General features: G+C 41.2%; 1 protein-coding gene across 10 annotated transcripts in view; it reads left to right on the forward strand.

Annotated features, from left to right (window-relative positions):
- Lar (tyrosine-protein phosphatase Lar) overlaps nt 1-18,152 on the forward strand; it is an 833,005-nt gene that overhangs the window by 277,136 nt on the left and 537,717 nt on the right. For all 10 annotated transcript variants that reach the window (XM_083132037.1, XM_083132044.1, XM_083132040.1 and 7 more), the window contains exon 4: nt 14,138-14,247. In XM_083132037.1, coding sequence (XP_082988163.1) covers nt 14,163-14,247 — 85 coding nt within the window. In that variant the 5' untranslated portion in view covers nt 14,138-14,162. The remainder of the gene's footprint in view (nt 1-14,137; nt 14,248-18,152) is intronic.

Below are 18,152 nucleotides of genomic sequence, written 5' to 3' on the forward strand. Positions count from 1 at the left end.
CTCAATGCCTTTATTTTCCGTCACTCGCTCTATTTCTCTCTCTCTCTGTTTCCGCCCTGCTTCCTCTCGCTAACTTTATTTTTTCTACTCTTCTCGCTCACTATTTTCTCTATTTCCCACTCTTCCTCACACGATTTCCCAATCTCACTTTATTTTCTTTCGCTCTCCATCTATTTTCTCTATTTCAGCACTCCCGCATTCCTTTAACTCGCTGTATTTCCCACGCCGCTCTATTTTCACCATTTCCTCTAGCTAATCCTAGTTTTTCTCGTAATTATCTCATCCTCCTATTTTCTCTTATTTCTCACACTTCCTCTTTCCTCTGCTTCCCCCCTCATTTTTCACTCTTTCCAATTCCGTCCTCTCTATTTTCTATCCTTGCATCTATTTACTCCCCCATCATTCTCCCTAATGTGCGTTAAATAACCAAGATTAAGTTTCATTCATTGCTTCAGAAATATTAAAGTTGAGAGAAATCAGAAATTCACGCATCCAAATTGTATCCTCAGTCGGTGAGGAATCAGACTGGTTATCACAGCACCCAACGATGCCTACGGTCTCGGGTTCAAATACCGACCAAGGCATGGGTTGTGAGTGTCCCTTCATCACATCATCACTCATCCCCATAGTCGCTAACCGGTGTCCCTACAAAGACGCTTTGGGGTCGCCAGCACTAGGCCAGTGCGAATCTGAAGAGGCGTAGCGTGCTCAGAGATTTCTTGGAGGCTCCTCCATCCTCATTGGTCCATCACGAAACGTGCAGCGACGTTCACTTGTCCTAGAGGCAACGCCCCGTTGTTTAATTAGCCTCGAACCTTAATTGGTTTCCTTGTTTTCGATTCCGGTCACGGTGCGGCGCGCATATGGAACCAGACCACAACGTTCAGAGCTGCTAAGCGGGATCTCCCTCTTTTCTGCATCTCTGAGGAGGAAACCGCGATCTTTCGAGATTATTGCCCGGCCGAAGCAGGCCTAATGAGGTGCTGTCTGTTTCTTGTGCGTCGACGAGGCGAGAAGAGGGCAAATTAGCTATGATGAATGTCTTGTCCGTGGTTGGGCTTGTGCCCGAACATGCGTCGGTTTTTTTCCAAGCTGAGGTGGTACGTCCACGTGTCTTTGTTCCTTTGAGAGTAAGCTGCGTGGCTTGTTTTGGTAGTAAAACTGTAGGACCAGTCTTGATCAGTCCATGCTCCAGAAAAAAAGTCGTTTGCCAATATCCACCTCATTGCGAGAAATTCCAAATTCTGAACATTTACGTATATCTTTATAGATTCTCTACAGAGTATACATGTGCATCTTGTTGTGGGTTTCTTTTCTCGTTGTCTTCTGACGAAACTATCACAAATGTCAGTCAACTACAATTCAATACGAGAAAAAGTAATTTACGTGGGCGAAACTTACTGATTCCGAAAATTCCTAAAACTCAGAAATATAAAAGCATCCCATTAAGTAGAATGTGTGATTTGTATAATACGCTTTCAATGAATAACCAGGCCTTAGATTTATCACTGCCAAACTGTATAAAAAAATGATTGAATCAGAATTATGACAAAAATACACTGTAATCATTCCGGTATCACTATTTCCCCCATTATTTTCCATTTTATTCTACAATTATATATCTATAGGTATTTTATGTCTGTAATTATTGCACAAGTCTTTGTTCTTGTATGGTGAAAGACAAGAGAAAGGGTCAAATTGTTTAATTTCATTATTGATTATGTTATTGATTACTTGTATTATCGGTTGATGTATGTTTATATATTTGCTAATTATATTGTTTTCTTTGTGTTGTTCTTTGTTTTTTCTGCCGTCTATAATTGGAGGTTTACCTCTGTTGAGGGCAGTAAATTAATAAATAAAATAAATAAACAGAGCGACAGGAACATGGGTAGAAAACACAGGGCGCTCGATCGCCACAATGCCTGAAACTTTTCACCTGGCATCTGAATTTTCAAATTCAGTGCTAAGAAATGTAGTCAAAGGTACCCCTGTGCGTGTACACCCATGCCATGAAGCCATATGGGGTGATGTGGAGATATAGAGCTCCACATATTCTTGATTTCAGCCATAGTTGGGATGACGTGATCAGCATCACACCCGTCCACATTTACCTTCCAAGGTTGGCCACCAGGTACCCATTTATACGAGGCTGGGTGTGTCACCTCAGAGCCGCGCAGAAACAGGGAAATGACTGGAAAATTTTCTAGTCTAGTTCACCGAACCAGAGTTTTCAGCGTGATAGCCAGATACTCTTCCAACTGAGCTAAAAAATGTATTTATTTTTTTAATATTTCGAGTTGGCTTATGGAAAATTTCATAACCTTTCCTTAAAATAATGAGTACTGTGTGTGTTTGTTTTTGTATCATTACATTAGAATAATAAACTTGCAATGAAATTTGTTTTTCATTGTTACAACACGAATTTTAAAATCTTCGGCGATATAGTCGAGTCGGCTGCATATTAGAATGTATTGCATAATTATTGATGATGTCATCAGCCTTCTTTACGAGAGCGTCTCTGGCGCAAGAACTATTTGGTTTAATCCAATCTTGCATTAATTAATAAATTAAACATTTTAAGATCATATTTCAAAATGTGTAGCTTTATCTTATTTGGATTCATGGATTTCTTAGAACATATTTGCAAAAAAAAAAAAAAAATAGCTCCTGAGAAAAAGGGGCTGGCCTTTGAATTAGTTTTAGTTTTTTCTACCCCTGGACAAAGCACAAAAATTGACTTAAATTTTGCAGAAGAAATTTACTCCCAGACTTCGATTATCCGTTGTATTTGTGGAAGAACATTCTCCTATGCACGAGCGCCTTTCCAGTTGTCGCATTGTAATCAAGGGATCGCGGGTTCGATACCTGGTAAACGCACACAGTGGTTCTCACTTTAAACTGTAGGTCCAGTCACGATCAGCCTATCTGTGCATAAAGTGGACTTAAGGATCTCGTATGCACGTGTGGACTGCAGAGCGAGCAACGATGCTGTAGCGTTGTAAGGAGAGGAAGGAGGAAGCGGGGCAGGAGGCTTCGTGCAGTGGGGAACATCTCGCCATCAGATTCTTGAGTAACGGTGCATTGTAATCACGGCAGAGGAAGCAGGATGTGGTACCATGAAAACGAGGACACCTTATCCGTAGTATTTCTAACCTCTAAACGCAATCGACTCCCTCTCTCCTCTGGCCATGAGATGCAGTGAGCATGCGAGAAGTTCACGCCGCACGGACGGCCTCGCTGGCCTTCACAAGTGTAAGCGAGTTGCTCAAACATATTCTATACCCTGTCCCGGGAATCTCAGGAGCGAGCGAACGAAAGCAAGTGTCTGCACAAGTAGTGACTACTTGAGAGAGCTCGACCAATGAACACGTGACAGAACGGGATTCCGTGAAGAGTGGAAAGCGACTGCAGCTACCTGCCTTTGCAGCATCGTGAGCTGCTTCGCTATGGCAACTCGCTTTCTCCCCTTCTTTACCTTTATGCGCGGCCTTGCTGCGGAGAACTTCTGGATAGCGTGTAAGCAGATTTAAGTTTTCCGATTTTAGAATATCTTAGCTACACTGGTCCACAAAACTTAAGGAACAGCAAGGAAACAGAAGGAAACAAACACACACACAAAAAAAAAAAAAAGAGTTCACCCTGTATTCCATTTTGCAATGTTGCTGGTCATTTTCGTTGCATGATGCATCTGTTTACTTTATTGGTGTCCATAAGCCCTGATCAAGAGCATCCCAAACAGGCCACTCAATACGGTTGATGTCTTCAGTTTCCAGGAATTCCGACACAATACGTGCGAACACATGAACGCAAAAGGTTGTTTTTCTCTATTTCGAATGGGGGCGAAGCCTGAGCAACCCCTCATTGCGTACGCCAGTGTAGCGTGACAAAGCTTAAATAATCTTGGGACGATGATGTGCAAAAGAGATATTTTATTGTAATGTTATTCTCAAGATTTTCAATTTTATCTAAAAAACTACTTGCTCTCATAATCCTTTGGTGTTTCTTAAGTTTTGTGGAGCAGTGTATTTTGCGAAATGAGATGAATTTTCGGCCACTCTGCTCCTGGCGCAGCAGACCAATCGTGAGCCAGTGACCATCAAAGCCGCGACATTTCGGCGCCGACATAAGAAATAAATAACTGGTACGTGGGGCCTAAGGCGCCGTAAGAAACGGGTCGGGAGAGATCAAAGCTGTCGGCACGTTATTAAGAATCTCCAGGAATTCACCCGAAATGGCAAGAAACACGCGAAAATTCCATCGCAACTATATCAAACTAATTCCAGAATATCAATAGCAGCTGGATATTGATAACCACGGCAACATCTGGATTCGAGGCCTCTGTCAAACGGATGACAGGAGCGAATTTCTCCAACGGACGGTGCCTCTGAAACTGTTTTACTTTTCTTTTCATTATTATTCCACTTTTTATTATTTTTGTTTCCAGGAATTGAGAAATCGCATGCTCTTTGCCGCCGCTGCCACGTTAGCGGCTTGTGGGTAAAGCTAAGCGAAAATAGGAGGTCGGAAGATTGGTAAAAGGAATAACGCCAAGACGAATTCAGAACTTGACACCCTTTTCTTCACTCTTTGGCGTCTCATCAAAGCTTTAAAAGCTGTGGCCGTTTTAAACTTCTCTCCAGGTCAAGTGTTTCATTCACGAACAAAGGAAAGCTTGCCTTTGTGTCGTTGGGGAAACAGCCAAGGTTTAAAAGTTCGAAAACGTGGCCTTGCTTCTAAATAGAGCAACTCCCCAATTTAAAAAAGTGGTTTCATATTTTGTGGGTTGCCTTTTTTTTAGATATTTTTTCGGGTGTTGGTTTCTTTATTTTTATGTTTTTTCTGCAAGTTTTGGATAATCGCGACGATGATGATGAATGGTGATAAGGTAACTTCTTTCTTTCTTTCTTTGAAAATGTTCTGTTCAATAGAGCGACCACAAACAAAAGAACCTTCGGCGAAAAGTCTCCGCGCATCTCGACCTTCTTTCGTTCAGCTCGGGCCATAGGGAAGCATGCTTCACTCTGCCCCTCCCCTCCACGCGGGAGTGCGGTACATAGGAGTCACTGGTCTGCGCAGGCTTTTATGCTTGTGGTTCCACTATAGCTTGTCTTTCATCCTTACTTAACTATCTAATTTTGTATCTATTTTTTGCCTCTCATACCCCGAATGTTGTATTTTACGAGACAATTTAGAGCAAAATATGATTGTTTTAATTTTTCTAAATCTTACTGCTAGAAAACTGAGTTTATTTTTTAAAAAAGGACAAGGTACAATAAATTTTTATGCAGCTTGCATCATGTTATCTTACATCTGGAGAGTTGCGACTATTTGTGTGTGTGTGTGTGTGTGTGTGTGTGTGTGTGTGTGTGTGTGTGTGTGTGTGTGTGTGTGTGTGTGTGTGTGTGTGTGTGTGTGTGTGTGAAGAAGGAATAGCCTGGACCTTAAATAAATATCCATTTGTGTATTTCCTGTAATATCTTCGTCGGGATTAGTCAAACTGGCCGAAGATCGACGCTAAGTAACGAACACGGATAATAATAATAATTAATATATTACATTGTGATGCTATGTCGTACATCCTCTATGGTATATGCTGCAGCCGGCGCAATACCAGGGTAGATTCAGATCTGAGTGAACTGGAAATCAGGCCATTGCTACTCTGATGTCTTTGGAGACGTGACTAATATCCGTTCTCCGTATCCGCATGGGCGTACTCCACGCATCTGAGCTTTGGCCCTTGTAATCCGAAGCGACACTTCTGGCTCGGTGCAGACACTGCAGGGCTGTAGCTTTGGTGACCTGATTTGTGCCCGGAGCTGTATTCTCGCCCACTCATGTGTCCGCATACTGCATTGCACTAGGCGACCGGCGGGAGCTATTTGCTCTCACATATGGCTGTCCATGCGAGAGAGATGTTGTTTGACCAAGGGTACGGCGCGTGGAGGTTCCGTGTATTTTACAAACAGTATAAACATCCTTTAATATACCTGAGCGGTTCGCAAATGTTCCCAGTTCGCGACCTCCTTTAGCGTTGCTTTGTGACGTCATAAGCCCACTACGATTACATATATATATATTGATACGATTAGTTTAGTAACCGTGTGTCACGTGTTAGACGCGAGTAATCTTCGAAGAAACCGTGACACAGTCTGCCACGACACCAGGTGCCCTAGGTTAGAAACGCATCCTGGGATGTTTACGATGTCCCTTCATCATATCATCGCTCATTCATCATCGTCATCAGCCAAAAGTGGCACATGGAGGAAGTAAAATAAACCAAATCAACCTAGGAAACCCTGGACAGTAAAGGCGGGAGGAGCGTTGTGCTGACTCCGTCACTTTCAGTGTGGCCGAGATGGAGACAGTGTGGTCCTACATTGACAGCCCTTATTAGCACGGTGCAATGCACGGAGTCGATAGGGTACTAAATTTCGTCGTTCTCAGACAGGAAAAGTGAATGTTGGTGACAACCCTGGCTATTTGCTGACCTGTTGTACACATACAGGGCGAGGGTGCAATTTTTACTGTTTTTCGGAATGTGCTTTGAAACATTTGAGGAACAGTATATTGGAGGATCAACCGCAAGTATAGTTCGCGTACGGTACAAACCATTCTTAATGATATTATTAAAAGTTCAAGTTACCTAGGATACATTTTTCGAAATATCTTCCAACCCTTTATCCATATAAATTACACCTCGTACTTTGATTAGCCATACTATTATACAAACCCGTCATGTGTATTCGACTAAGGTAACATGCACGTCACACTTCGTGGTCCAATTGGTGGGTCAACTTATACGGAAGACTTAGGTTTGATTCGATTCTCATTGTGAATGATAACATCGAGATTTCCTCCCGAATACTAGTACATAACCTGCTCTGGTATTTACTCAGGCTCTTAGCAATGTGTATGTAAGGACAACCATGCTCGAACCTGCAAATATGAGTGGCGAGGTCAAGCATGTGTGGAGCCATACCCCTTATATGCCTGCATGGCTCTTTTGTATGACCGAGTGTGTTAAGTAGTCGACTTTCGATCTCGCCACTGAAGTTTCCTGCATGTTTGCATATTTCATCATCACTCATCCTCGTTGCCGCGATTGGCCAATAGCGAAGCTAAATAACTGTAATACCCAAGTGTAAGGTTTGTATAAAGTTGTGGAGTAGGTGATGCTCACTCGATCTCCCACACTTGTTTTGGTGATGCAAAATGTTCCATGTATAACACACACAATATTTTTTTCTTTTGGCGGGTGGCGGGATAATTTTTTTGGAAAATCTATGCGTTATACACGCGTAAAATTGGTATATTTGATTTTATATTTTTAAGCCTAAAACAAAAACGTTAAATTTTCGCGGTAGTTTTAGTTTTTTAAGCATGAAATATGTTGAAATTCGTGAAGAGGACTACAATTATTCCAAAATCGAATTATTTCGCTAATTGGAATACACGAAAAATTTGTCTAGAATTCGTTACTCCACATACATCCACACTTTTTGCAACAATTAATATATTAGGGTTTTATCGCCGAAAAGTAAGCTCCCTACACAGGTATTGCAGTTTTATTAAATGTTACTGTACGTACCTATGATTAATGCTAATATAAGAATAGTCGTAACTGCTTCTATTAATATTTACATCAAAATTGTAATTTAATTTGGGGACATCCTGTTACATCGTGAGAGATTGGGCTTCTGATTATGTTGATAATGGAGAACTCAGTGATGCCTCCTTGGAAGATCGTGTCCACGGAATAACACAAGTGACCTCCACCGATGACTGCTTAGATCTGAATCTGCGTGGCTCTCCCGCGTTCTGGCAGACCAGCCACCTCGCCCGACCCCGCCCATTATCTTCCGTTCGGCCAATCAGCCGCGAGCCCCGCTCTGGCACGTGCAGCAGGTTCGAGAGAACGTGGGGGAGGTAGAAGGCGAAAGAGTTCAGTTTCGTTTTTCAATTATTTATCGCAACAAAAGGGAAGTTTTGTTTGGGGGTTGGGGGAAATGTGTGTATGCATCCAGATTGTTTATCAAGGGTTGTTTGTCTCTCTGCGACGGATCACTCCGGGGATGGAGATGGATGTAGCGAGTCAACTGTTTCTCCCCTCCGCCCCCCCCCCTCTCCGTTACGGCAGGTTGCCAGTACTCATAAAAATATCACTGACCGAGAAATTGGCCCGAGTAAAAGAAGTTACGGAAAAATCAAGGGATTTCACAATATGTCAATACTTGGAATCAAGCACGTATCTAGAAATATGTTTGGGGGTGGTCCGAACTAAGTGTCTCAGGAATAATAATAATAATAAAATATAATGTTTAAATTAAAGTAATTATATTAAATCAAATTAATACTAATTATAATACATAAATTAAAAGTATATTATTATCACACGATTAGGTCAAAAGACTGTATAAAAATAGAGATATAACAGCGCATATTCATTACGTAGCTTACCTGTAGTTAAGATCGGAATAACTTACAGAAAAACTAGTGCCCTGGCAATGAAATTAATGCCAAATAGATGAATAATTGAATATTTATGAAATAACAAAAATGATGTTACATGTAGTTACAGAATAGTAAGTTTCTGATTAAAATTTTATGCATATTATTTTGAGTAATAGTGCACATAAATCATCTATGTAATGTCATTCAAAGCCGTATGGTCCCGGGTTCGATACCCGGTGGAGGCACATAGTGGTTTGGATCCCAACTGTGGGTCCAGTCCCGTTTAGCCTTACTGTGCATAAAGTGGACTAAAAACACCAAATCAATCAATCAAATCAAAGCCGTATGATCCCAATATAATCCTTGTTTTCCAATACGTTCAAAGGAAATTATACAACAAATGCTAAACGAGTATATTTTCATTATTTAATTTTCGTATTTAATAAGTATTTCGGCTGTTTGTGTGTGTGGGGGGGGGGAGGGGGTGTCCGGACTCCTTAAATACGTCCTTCGTGTCCTTCAAGGCCCAATATAATCCTTGTCTTACAATAAGTTCAGAGGAAATTATACAACAAATGCTAAACGAGTATATTTTCATTATTTAATTTTAGTACTTGATAAATCTTTCGGGGGGAACACCCCCTAGACCCCCCCTAGACCCCCCGAAATACGTCCATGCTTGGTATAGTGAGAAATTATTATTAAACATAATCGATTGATTGATTTGTTTTATTTTACTTCGCATTTCTGACACTTTGGGCTAAGATCGCGGAGATTAGGATAACTGATGATATGAAATTTATGAAGGGACTCTCACAAAGAACACCCATGCCGGGTTTCGACCCATGGAAACCTTGAATACGTATGTTCTCTCATATTTGTAATTTAATATTTAGTTACAATACATGTTTCCCGATGGCGGTGTGGTAACGTCGTCGCTTCTAATCAAGCAGTCCTGGATTCGAGTCCCACTTTAAATTGTAGGCCTAGTCCCCACCAACCTTTCTGTGTGTGAGGTGGACTTAAGAAATATTAAACGCAAGTTATAATGCATTATGTAATTGTACCATTCCAACTCAAATTCGTTCTTAGTTTACGTATATACAAGTATCGAATTTGATTGCATACGTATTTTATATCTATGTGTATAATTTTAAATTTGTATTTTTCTCTGTTGTTTTATCTCATGTGCTTTATATGTTGTTTAAAGTACTATAAAAATGCTCTAAATAGGACATACGTCTTTCAATACTATAAGCAGAAATGCGTATACTTTTAGCTAGGGGGCGCGATCTCATATTTAGTTCATGACACAATCATTTTTTTATTAATATTTCTTAAGCTATTCGTTATTGTTTTATCACTGATTTCCTCTGAGTTTCTGTTTTGCAGAGTTTTCTTGGGTTCAAGTGTGTAATTGAATGGGCCACACGAACAACGTTGTATCCAACAATAACAAAATATCACAGAAACAGCAAAACAATTAACCTTCTACAGTGCAGGATACTCTTCTATCTGTTCATAAAACGTGCCACTACTATTTTCTAGAATATTATTCGTGTTACCGATTCAATTATTAAAATAGAATTATGTAGGAAACTAAAAATATAAGATTCTTATTGTTTTTTTAAAAGTATGACAAAAAATAAGATTTCTATATGATAAAGTGGAAAAAACACAATAAAAAATTAGTGTTTTGAGACAAAGAAAGTAATTCTAGGAAGGAGAATATGTGAAAATATAGATTGTAATGTTGATGCTGCCAGTATTCAAAACAAAAACCAACTTAAAATGGCTTCACCTTGCGGTTTGACACACAAGAGATGATGCAGTATGTAAAAGAAATCTGCGAAAATGCAGGGGCAATTCCACACGCAAAAACATGCAGCGAAAAATCAGGCGAAACCAAGACTGACTTAGTAGAGCAATGGCATTTTACCCAAGAGACCTGAGTTCGAGTCGTGATCAAGCCTGTATTTTTCGCATCCTCTGCGTGAAGAAGAAATAAATGTTCCCGCAAAATGCACGATTGTAATGGAAAGAGTTAACAGATTTTTCTTTGTAAATCAAATAGCGTGATTAGAAGACTGAATTTTTGCGGTAGAAAAGTGGCATTACACATTAATAATCCCGTCGAATGAGAGATTTTTATAAGCGAATGTCAATTCATCGTTAAGTTTGAATACTGAATACTACAAGTATATCTTAATGAAAAGATTCAGTCCTCCCTGATGACCCTGACAAAGATTCAAAAGATTGGGGCTGAGTTTTTTATGTGATTTATGCTGTTCCTTGTAGTTTTCTGGTTACAAGTCGGAATTTACCACGATTCTTTCTGTATGTTCATATGGGCCTAGAAAGGCTTTGAATTCTCTGTAATGTTCCACCCTAGTATCTTTTAACGGATTCCACACTTTTTTGTCGCTGTACCTCTTATTCATTCTCTCCAATCGGACACGAACTCTACTTTCTTCGGTCTATACTCTGTCCCAGTTATCTCTGGAGGAGGCGAACGAAAACAAGTATCTGCGCAAGTAGTGACGCAAGACTGCTCTACCAATGAACATGTGAGAGGGAACGGGATTGCCTGTAAGGGGAGAAAGCGACTGCAGCTACCAGCTTTCGCAGCAGCGTGTACTGCTTCGCTCTGCCAACTCGATTTCCCCCTACTTTGCCGCTATGCGCGACCTTGCTCCAGAGATATATGGAACATAGTATGGAACACTCCCCTTCTTATTCTTTTCAGCGTGGACCGTCCTCTTTTGTGCATGCTTGACTTTTTGGTCAGTGACTTTCAGGAACAGAGCGGACCACAAGCTAAGGACATTTTGGCCTTTCTCTGCTAGCGAGCATAAGTTTGTTTTTTAAGTCCACTTTATGCACAGCTAATCGGAACTGGAGCCACTGTTTAAAGTAGGATACGAAAGACAACATACCTCTTATCTGGTATCAAACCCGGGACCCCTTGATTACAAGGCGATGACATTACCACTATGCCATCGGGGAGACATTTTTTTCCTAGCGTATGCAACAGCGAAATCGAAAAATTTAAAATGTGTACGTGAACCTTGGTGCTGTACTCCTTGCTCCAGAAGCTGGGCTTACTTCCGTGGCTGAGTGTCTTATCACATCCTGCTACAGCCAAAATGACCCTGGTTCGAATCCCGGCCTGTGCATGGGTGTTCTTTGAGATTTCCCGTCCCTTCATCAATTTCATATTGTCATGGTTCATTCTCATCTTCATTAGCCAAAAGTGGCGCTCCGTTGGGAGATTAAATGTTCCTGTAAATCAACAAATAGCAACAATAGCTCAATCTCTAATTCTGAAATAAAGTTACGTTACCTCTTTCTCTGCCTGTAACTATCAGAACCAGAACATGCAGAATGATCTCTTTGGTATGTTCCTATCCATACAGATTCACGATCAATAGTCGGGTGACCTGTCAATGTGTAATGAGCAATGACATGCAGAGATGTGCATGATGGCGGAGTGTCATAACTGGTCCATCTGTTTGTCCGTGGCATTAATGCTCGATACCATTGACAAGGTGGGCGTGTGATGTTCCATACGAAATGCGTAGGACTGATGCTTCTGCCAGGCCGATTTCCTAGTGCCTGTCTTATAGGCAACCAAAAATGCCATAGAGTACGGCGGTACAGTAGATACGGCAGGATAGAGCCGAATAAATTGGCACGAGAGATCCTTCTCTACACTAGCCAAACTGGATACAATTTTACCCACATTTCAAATATCCGGATATAAGATATTCGGGTATACGGATTATCCGAATTGTCTGGATTATCCGGATATTTGGATTGTGCTAAATGTCCGGATATTCTAATGTGTGCATCATCAGGATAGTTTTATCGTTTATCCGTTTCACGGGCTATCCACATATTCTTTTATCCCCATGTTCGTATTTCACTAAGGATTTTCTATAGCTCCTTCATCAAATCTGTACTATACGGATATCCGAATTATCCAGATATTTGGATTAATAGGATAATCGGATATCCTGATTATCCGTTATCCGAATTTTGTGGCCATCCCTACTTCACACTGCTATAACAGCGGGAAATTAGGCAAAACCAGGACTGGCTCAGTTGGTAGAGAACCGGGTTCGAGTTTTGTTCGAGCTTCCATTTTTCGCTTAAATTTATATGTGGCAGGATAGAAGTTGCGAAAAATGTGTGATATGTTCACTTCTCCGGTTGTTTCCTGTGTATGGGTGCGTCAACATTGTGGCTATGACATAGGTTCCTGTGTAATGCTTATCTGTTCTTGTAGGGGTATAGTAGACACACCCAAATGTGTCTCTTCCACGTAGCACACTCTGGACTGCACTTTGCAGATTAACGAGGCTCTGGCGCCTAAATCCACAGCCAGTATAATTCTATGTGGGGCTTACGTGTGTAGATGATTGTCCGTACACCAGTTTCTTCGTAACACAATTCAGCGCCCTCTTCGCGATTTAGCCAAAAGTGGCAGACATATATATTTTACGAAGGACCTTGTCACCGAAGATTCCTCGTTCTAATCCTGTCACAATTAGCCAAATAGCAGAAAAGCGCCGTAAAGGAAGGGAAAATACACTCTGGCAGCACAGATGCTTTGTAGAAACGCAAGCCTGAAATAACTTGCCCTTGTGCATAACGAATACAGTGATACCAATAGTATTTCTCGCGCAAGTCTTTCTGTTAGCCGGCAACCCTGCCAGCCCATCGTTTTGCAGATGTTTCCCGCCGTATGGCAGACAGCGCCTCTGGTGGACGACCCGTCAGCGGCGCTAGGGGTCTCTGACGTAATATAGCGCGGGACGGGGAAACCTGGAGGGGGGGAAGGGGGCGGACGCTGTGTTATCGAGGCGGGCGAGGACTTATCGTAGGCGCAGTGTTGGTTGGCAAGTGGTAGTGTTTGGTCACACTGTCAGAGAGGGCAGTGCAGTTCGAGGTGACGTAACTAGAAACGCGGACCGACAAATAACCACGCTCTGGGTTGCGGAGGCTGAGAGGATGATCTCGCTGGACCACTTTGCCCTCGGAACGGTTTTGGAATGACGGCTGTCCACGGTAGGCTGTGCCCTCGGTCCCTAGGGTCAATGTGCCCTTTGCCCTCGGAGCGACCAGTAACAGACAGTCGGTCACATCGGGCACGGCATGAATCCTGATTGCTAAGCTTCAACGACTCTCCCCCCAGAAAAGAGGACCCTTTGGGCCACGAACCTTGAACCCTTAAGGATCTTTTCTTCCAATCATCGAGAAACACGCACGCATATTGATACCTCCTCCGGAATATGAAATTAACGTTACGATCCTGTAACCACAACAGCTGGAAACACCGTAAAAAATATTCAGCCCCCACTGCCAGTACTGTTTGCCAAGATATGGTCTAGCTTGTTCGTGGTGTGTTTTCACAATTAAGCTCCAATCCTTGTAGGAACCATTGGGGGAAGACTAGTGTGTGCATCGCCCGTTGTGCGTGTGTGGTATTGTGTGTATATGAGTGCCTGAAGAGGATAACATCTCATGTGTTTGTGGTGATACGTATCTATATATATCTTAGTGTGTAATGCTTCTCCTTATTTTTTTCTTGTGATTTTTTTTGTCAAGGTTAAATTAATTGTATTTGTTTTTATTTCTCCCGTTTTTATTCCCCTATCTTTATTTGTTTTTTCACGTATAGGTGGTGCTGTGTTGCCACCACCATCATGCGTCGTTGTCACATCGTCCCCGGAGCCGCTCTTCGTACAGGATTCTTGCTGATTGTCGTCTGTTCCGTCGCCATAGCAGGTGGTAAGTACCCGATTCTTGTTCTATTCTCTAGCTCCTAGGATTTTGGGGTAGACAGCTCCTCGCAAGTTTTCCCTTGGAGGGACCGAAAGTCGAACAACGGACGCATCGTTACTTCACCTCCCCCTTGCTTGAAGTGGGGAGTTACTTGTAACGTTTCTCTACAAGTTCGACATACGTATCTGAGCCTGTGTGCGTTCACGTCCAGTTCTAGATTTTCGCACGTCCAAGGCATTGTGCAACTCTTGGACGCAGCAGTACTATTTTAGTATTTATTATAACAGTGTTTTTTAAATTCTTGCTGCAAATTAGTTGCTACAAACCAGTGTTTTTCCCGTAAAGTTTCTCTAGTAAGTTCACTATAATCGGTACCTTTTCTTTCGACAAATTCCTAGCAAATTATCTTGCACTTTATTTGGATACAGACACTGACATGGAATATAGGCATGCGGTAGTCCCGTAGAAAGGGGTAAGCTAGGGGCTGAAGCGCAGGGCACCATTCAAAGCTTGTTTGCTCTTTTTTAAGAGACGACAAATTAAGTCAGAATATGCAACGGAGAAATTAAACTTTGCACAGGTAAGGGGGGGGGGGAGGAAAACATACAAGGTGTTACTCAACACTTGTTCCCATTGACGATTTTCAAATAATGACGTGACCCCCTAGACACTTCCTTTGGGAGGCCACCACGTGAAAATTGATGTCACCATTCAAGTCGGCACATGACGTTCCCTGTTCGACCACGTCACGAAAAGATCTCTTATAATTCATGAGGTTGATACGAAGTAACAGACCTACCATGTATGTAGATAAATATATTACATTATGCTTGCTTACTGACGTTCTCAACTTGCCCCGAAATGTTTTTCGCCGTGACTCCTTTCCGAAAAATAAAATCCTGGCTACTCCGTGATGCTGTTATTGTTCCCATTCGCCGAATTTTCTGAAACGAGATTGTTTCTCAACAATGCACATAACGGGAATTGCAGGTATATTCGATGTATTTGGGTCTAACGCATAAAACGTAGCAATTAACTCAGCGATTGCATTAATGCTACTTACTAACTCAAACTGATTTCTTTATTGTCACAAATCTAATGTTTAATTTAGCTTTGTTATTTCATTTCAAAATTTAGAAAATGTAAATATCTCAAACCGTGGCATAAGTAGAAAATATCGGAAGGACCCACATAAGATATCGGTGTTCTTTCAATATAATCATCATTACTGATCCCAATCGTCGAGATAGCCAAAAGTGGCATAAAGCTACGCTAAATACCAAATGTGCAAAATGTACTGTAATTACCAAATTCAGTTTTTCGACACATGTATAGAACATAACTTGCTAGGTTTTAATTTTAGAAAAACAATTCCCAAGAAAATATCGAATTGCCACACTGGAAAATGCTGGAACCTGTCCAGGAAACGAAGCACCAACCTGTGGGATACAACGTGATCTTTTATTTAAATTCTTGTGACGTTAGTACGGGATTTAGAATGAAAAATTGGGACACTTTAAGTAGAAAAAGAGAGATACATTAAGAAAATTCGTGTCGTGTATAGAAACTTTGTGCACCTATGTAAGCCTGTTCTCTTTATTGTCAGAATGCGTTTCACGGAGAAGTGTATGATTATTGATCTTTTTCCGAGACTCGTTATTAATCCCAGGTTACCCGTTCCGTACAGGAAACTTACCTGTGGGGTCGCTCAGAGACCCACACTTTTTTATCACTAACATTTAGTAAAACATTTTGTTATTGAATCAATGCGTCCTTTGTTGTTTATATAGGTGCAGTTGTATAAAAATCATTATTAAAGAATAGAGGCCAATAGTGCATGAGTATCACACAAATATTTTATCATTCACTAAACTATAAAAGGTATTGTTACATTAATGCTTTCTTTGATTATATACGTGCAGTTATAGGCTATAGTAATTATAATAATTGCAATATGTTATGAAATATTACAACGCCAGAGGTCCCTAGTTTGAATCCCGGCCTGAGCATGGGTGTTATTTGTGAGTGTCCTATCATTAATTTCATCATCACCCATCCTCATCTTCGCGGTTAGCCAAAAGTTGCATAAAATCGAAGTAAAATAAACCAAACCAATATGTTACCAACCGATTGCATGATATTATAGCCATGAGTGTCATTATCGAATCTCTGTTCCCAAAGGGAGAGGGGGAGGCTGATAGGTCCACCACATGAATTTTGCCTCCTATGTACGTTACCTTTATGATTTTATGAACAAAGGTAATGTAGAAACATTAGGAACACTCTAGGGAATAATGTAATTTATTTTCAATGTTTTATAAAAATGTTCACAGTTGAAAATGAACAATTGAAATATCATACGTGAAAGATATCCCAAAGAGTGGCTGTAAATTTATATAGACTAGTGTTGATTAGGTGGACTAGTGATACCCAACCTATTAATCGCGATCCGAGTTTCACCGGAGCACGAGAGTTTGTAAACGCATAGGTCTCACTAGTGTCATCTGGCAGCCGCGGAGTTTATAAAACTGGAGAAATTACGAGACCAGCTATACGCTTTCACATTGCCGTTCAACCGTGAAAACACGTAACCAATATACGAGCCGTAAGAAGAGAGAGAATTTAAAGGGACGGGTTGTTTTTCGCCCTTTTCGTTTTCTCAATATTTTTATTGTCCCCCTGAGGGCCGGAACTGAATATCGGATCCGGTTGTTATGGTTCCGGTGCTTTTACGATGTGAATTCCCTGACGTCATCAACCCTTTTCCCGGAACTGACCCCTCACGGTCTGCGATTAGTATCAGGGGGTGAACGGGGGTTTGCCTGAGCGATAAAATGTATGTACTGTTGTTGGCGTGTTTTCTGTTCTTCTTTAATGCAGTGGCGTGCCCAGGATTTTCGAAAAGGGAGGTACTTTCTTAGTGGTCAGTCCTCGTTTTACCATCTTTTGACGTTCTATTTTGTAGGAATACTGGTCCAAGGCGCGGGGGGGGGGACGCCAATTGTTTGATTGCATTGAGATGAGTTTGAGCTGCTATTGCTAATAACGGAGTATTAACGAATTCTATATATGATAGCGAACACCCTGGTCCGACTCCAACCCTGAAATGTTGGTACTGCGATTACCACTCAACACGTTCTGCTCCCAAGGCGACTTTGGAATATTTGAGGTATGTTAAAATTAAGTAGATTAGAGATTCCTGAAATGCAGTGTTATTTCTCTACCACTATTTTGGATGACTGAAGCCGTCCGAATTGAGAACTTAAAGATAGTGGAAACATAATAGTTGTACCATTAGTTAATACTATAACACTGATATACTGATACAGGGTGTTGTCGTTGGAGTGGAATGCGGATATTAGGATCTGAGTTGGCAGACAGGTACTGAGATTTGTATAAGTAGCCGAGTCGATCTGACAAGATCGGTGGGAATTATTTCTTGCTTGGTTATTGAAGTGCAAACACCTAGACCACTGTGAAGAAACCAGTATGTACCTGGTGTTCTGTTGTGAAGTAATTGTTAACCTATCACTGTCATTTTTATTATTAAACTTCAGACCTTAGATCACGCTAGAGTAATTCGTAATTATAGGTAGAAGGAATCATGGTGGATGAACCGGGTAACGATCCCAGGTCATCTTGCATAACATAATGGCTTGAGGGATGAATGCAAGAAGATACATATACTGATATTCTCTCCAAATCTGTTCATGAAGGTTAACCATGCATACCCCCATACTGCACACAAAGCTCTACGAGACACCTTCTTATTATTAATTAGTGTATTATTTTAAATGGCTGATATATGATCGTTCCACTGAACCACAACTGATGTCTGGAGATTCGTGCCAAAGTTCTGGATGTCCAAAAAATGTCCAGTAGACATCCATAGGATATCCAGGAAAGATGTT

The sequence above is a fragment of the Lepisma saccharinum genome, chromosome 12 (assembly GCF_977018435.1).
Source record: "Lepisma saccharinum chromosome 12, izLepSacc3.1, whole genome shotgun sequence".
In the NCBI taxonomy this organism is placed as follows: Eukaryota; Metazoa; Arthropoda; class Insecta; order Zygentoma; family Lepismatidae; genus Lepisma; species Lepisma saccharinum.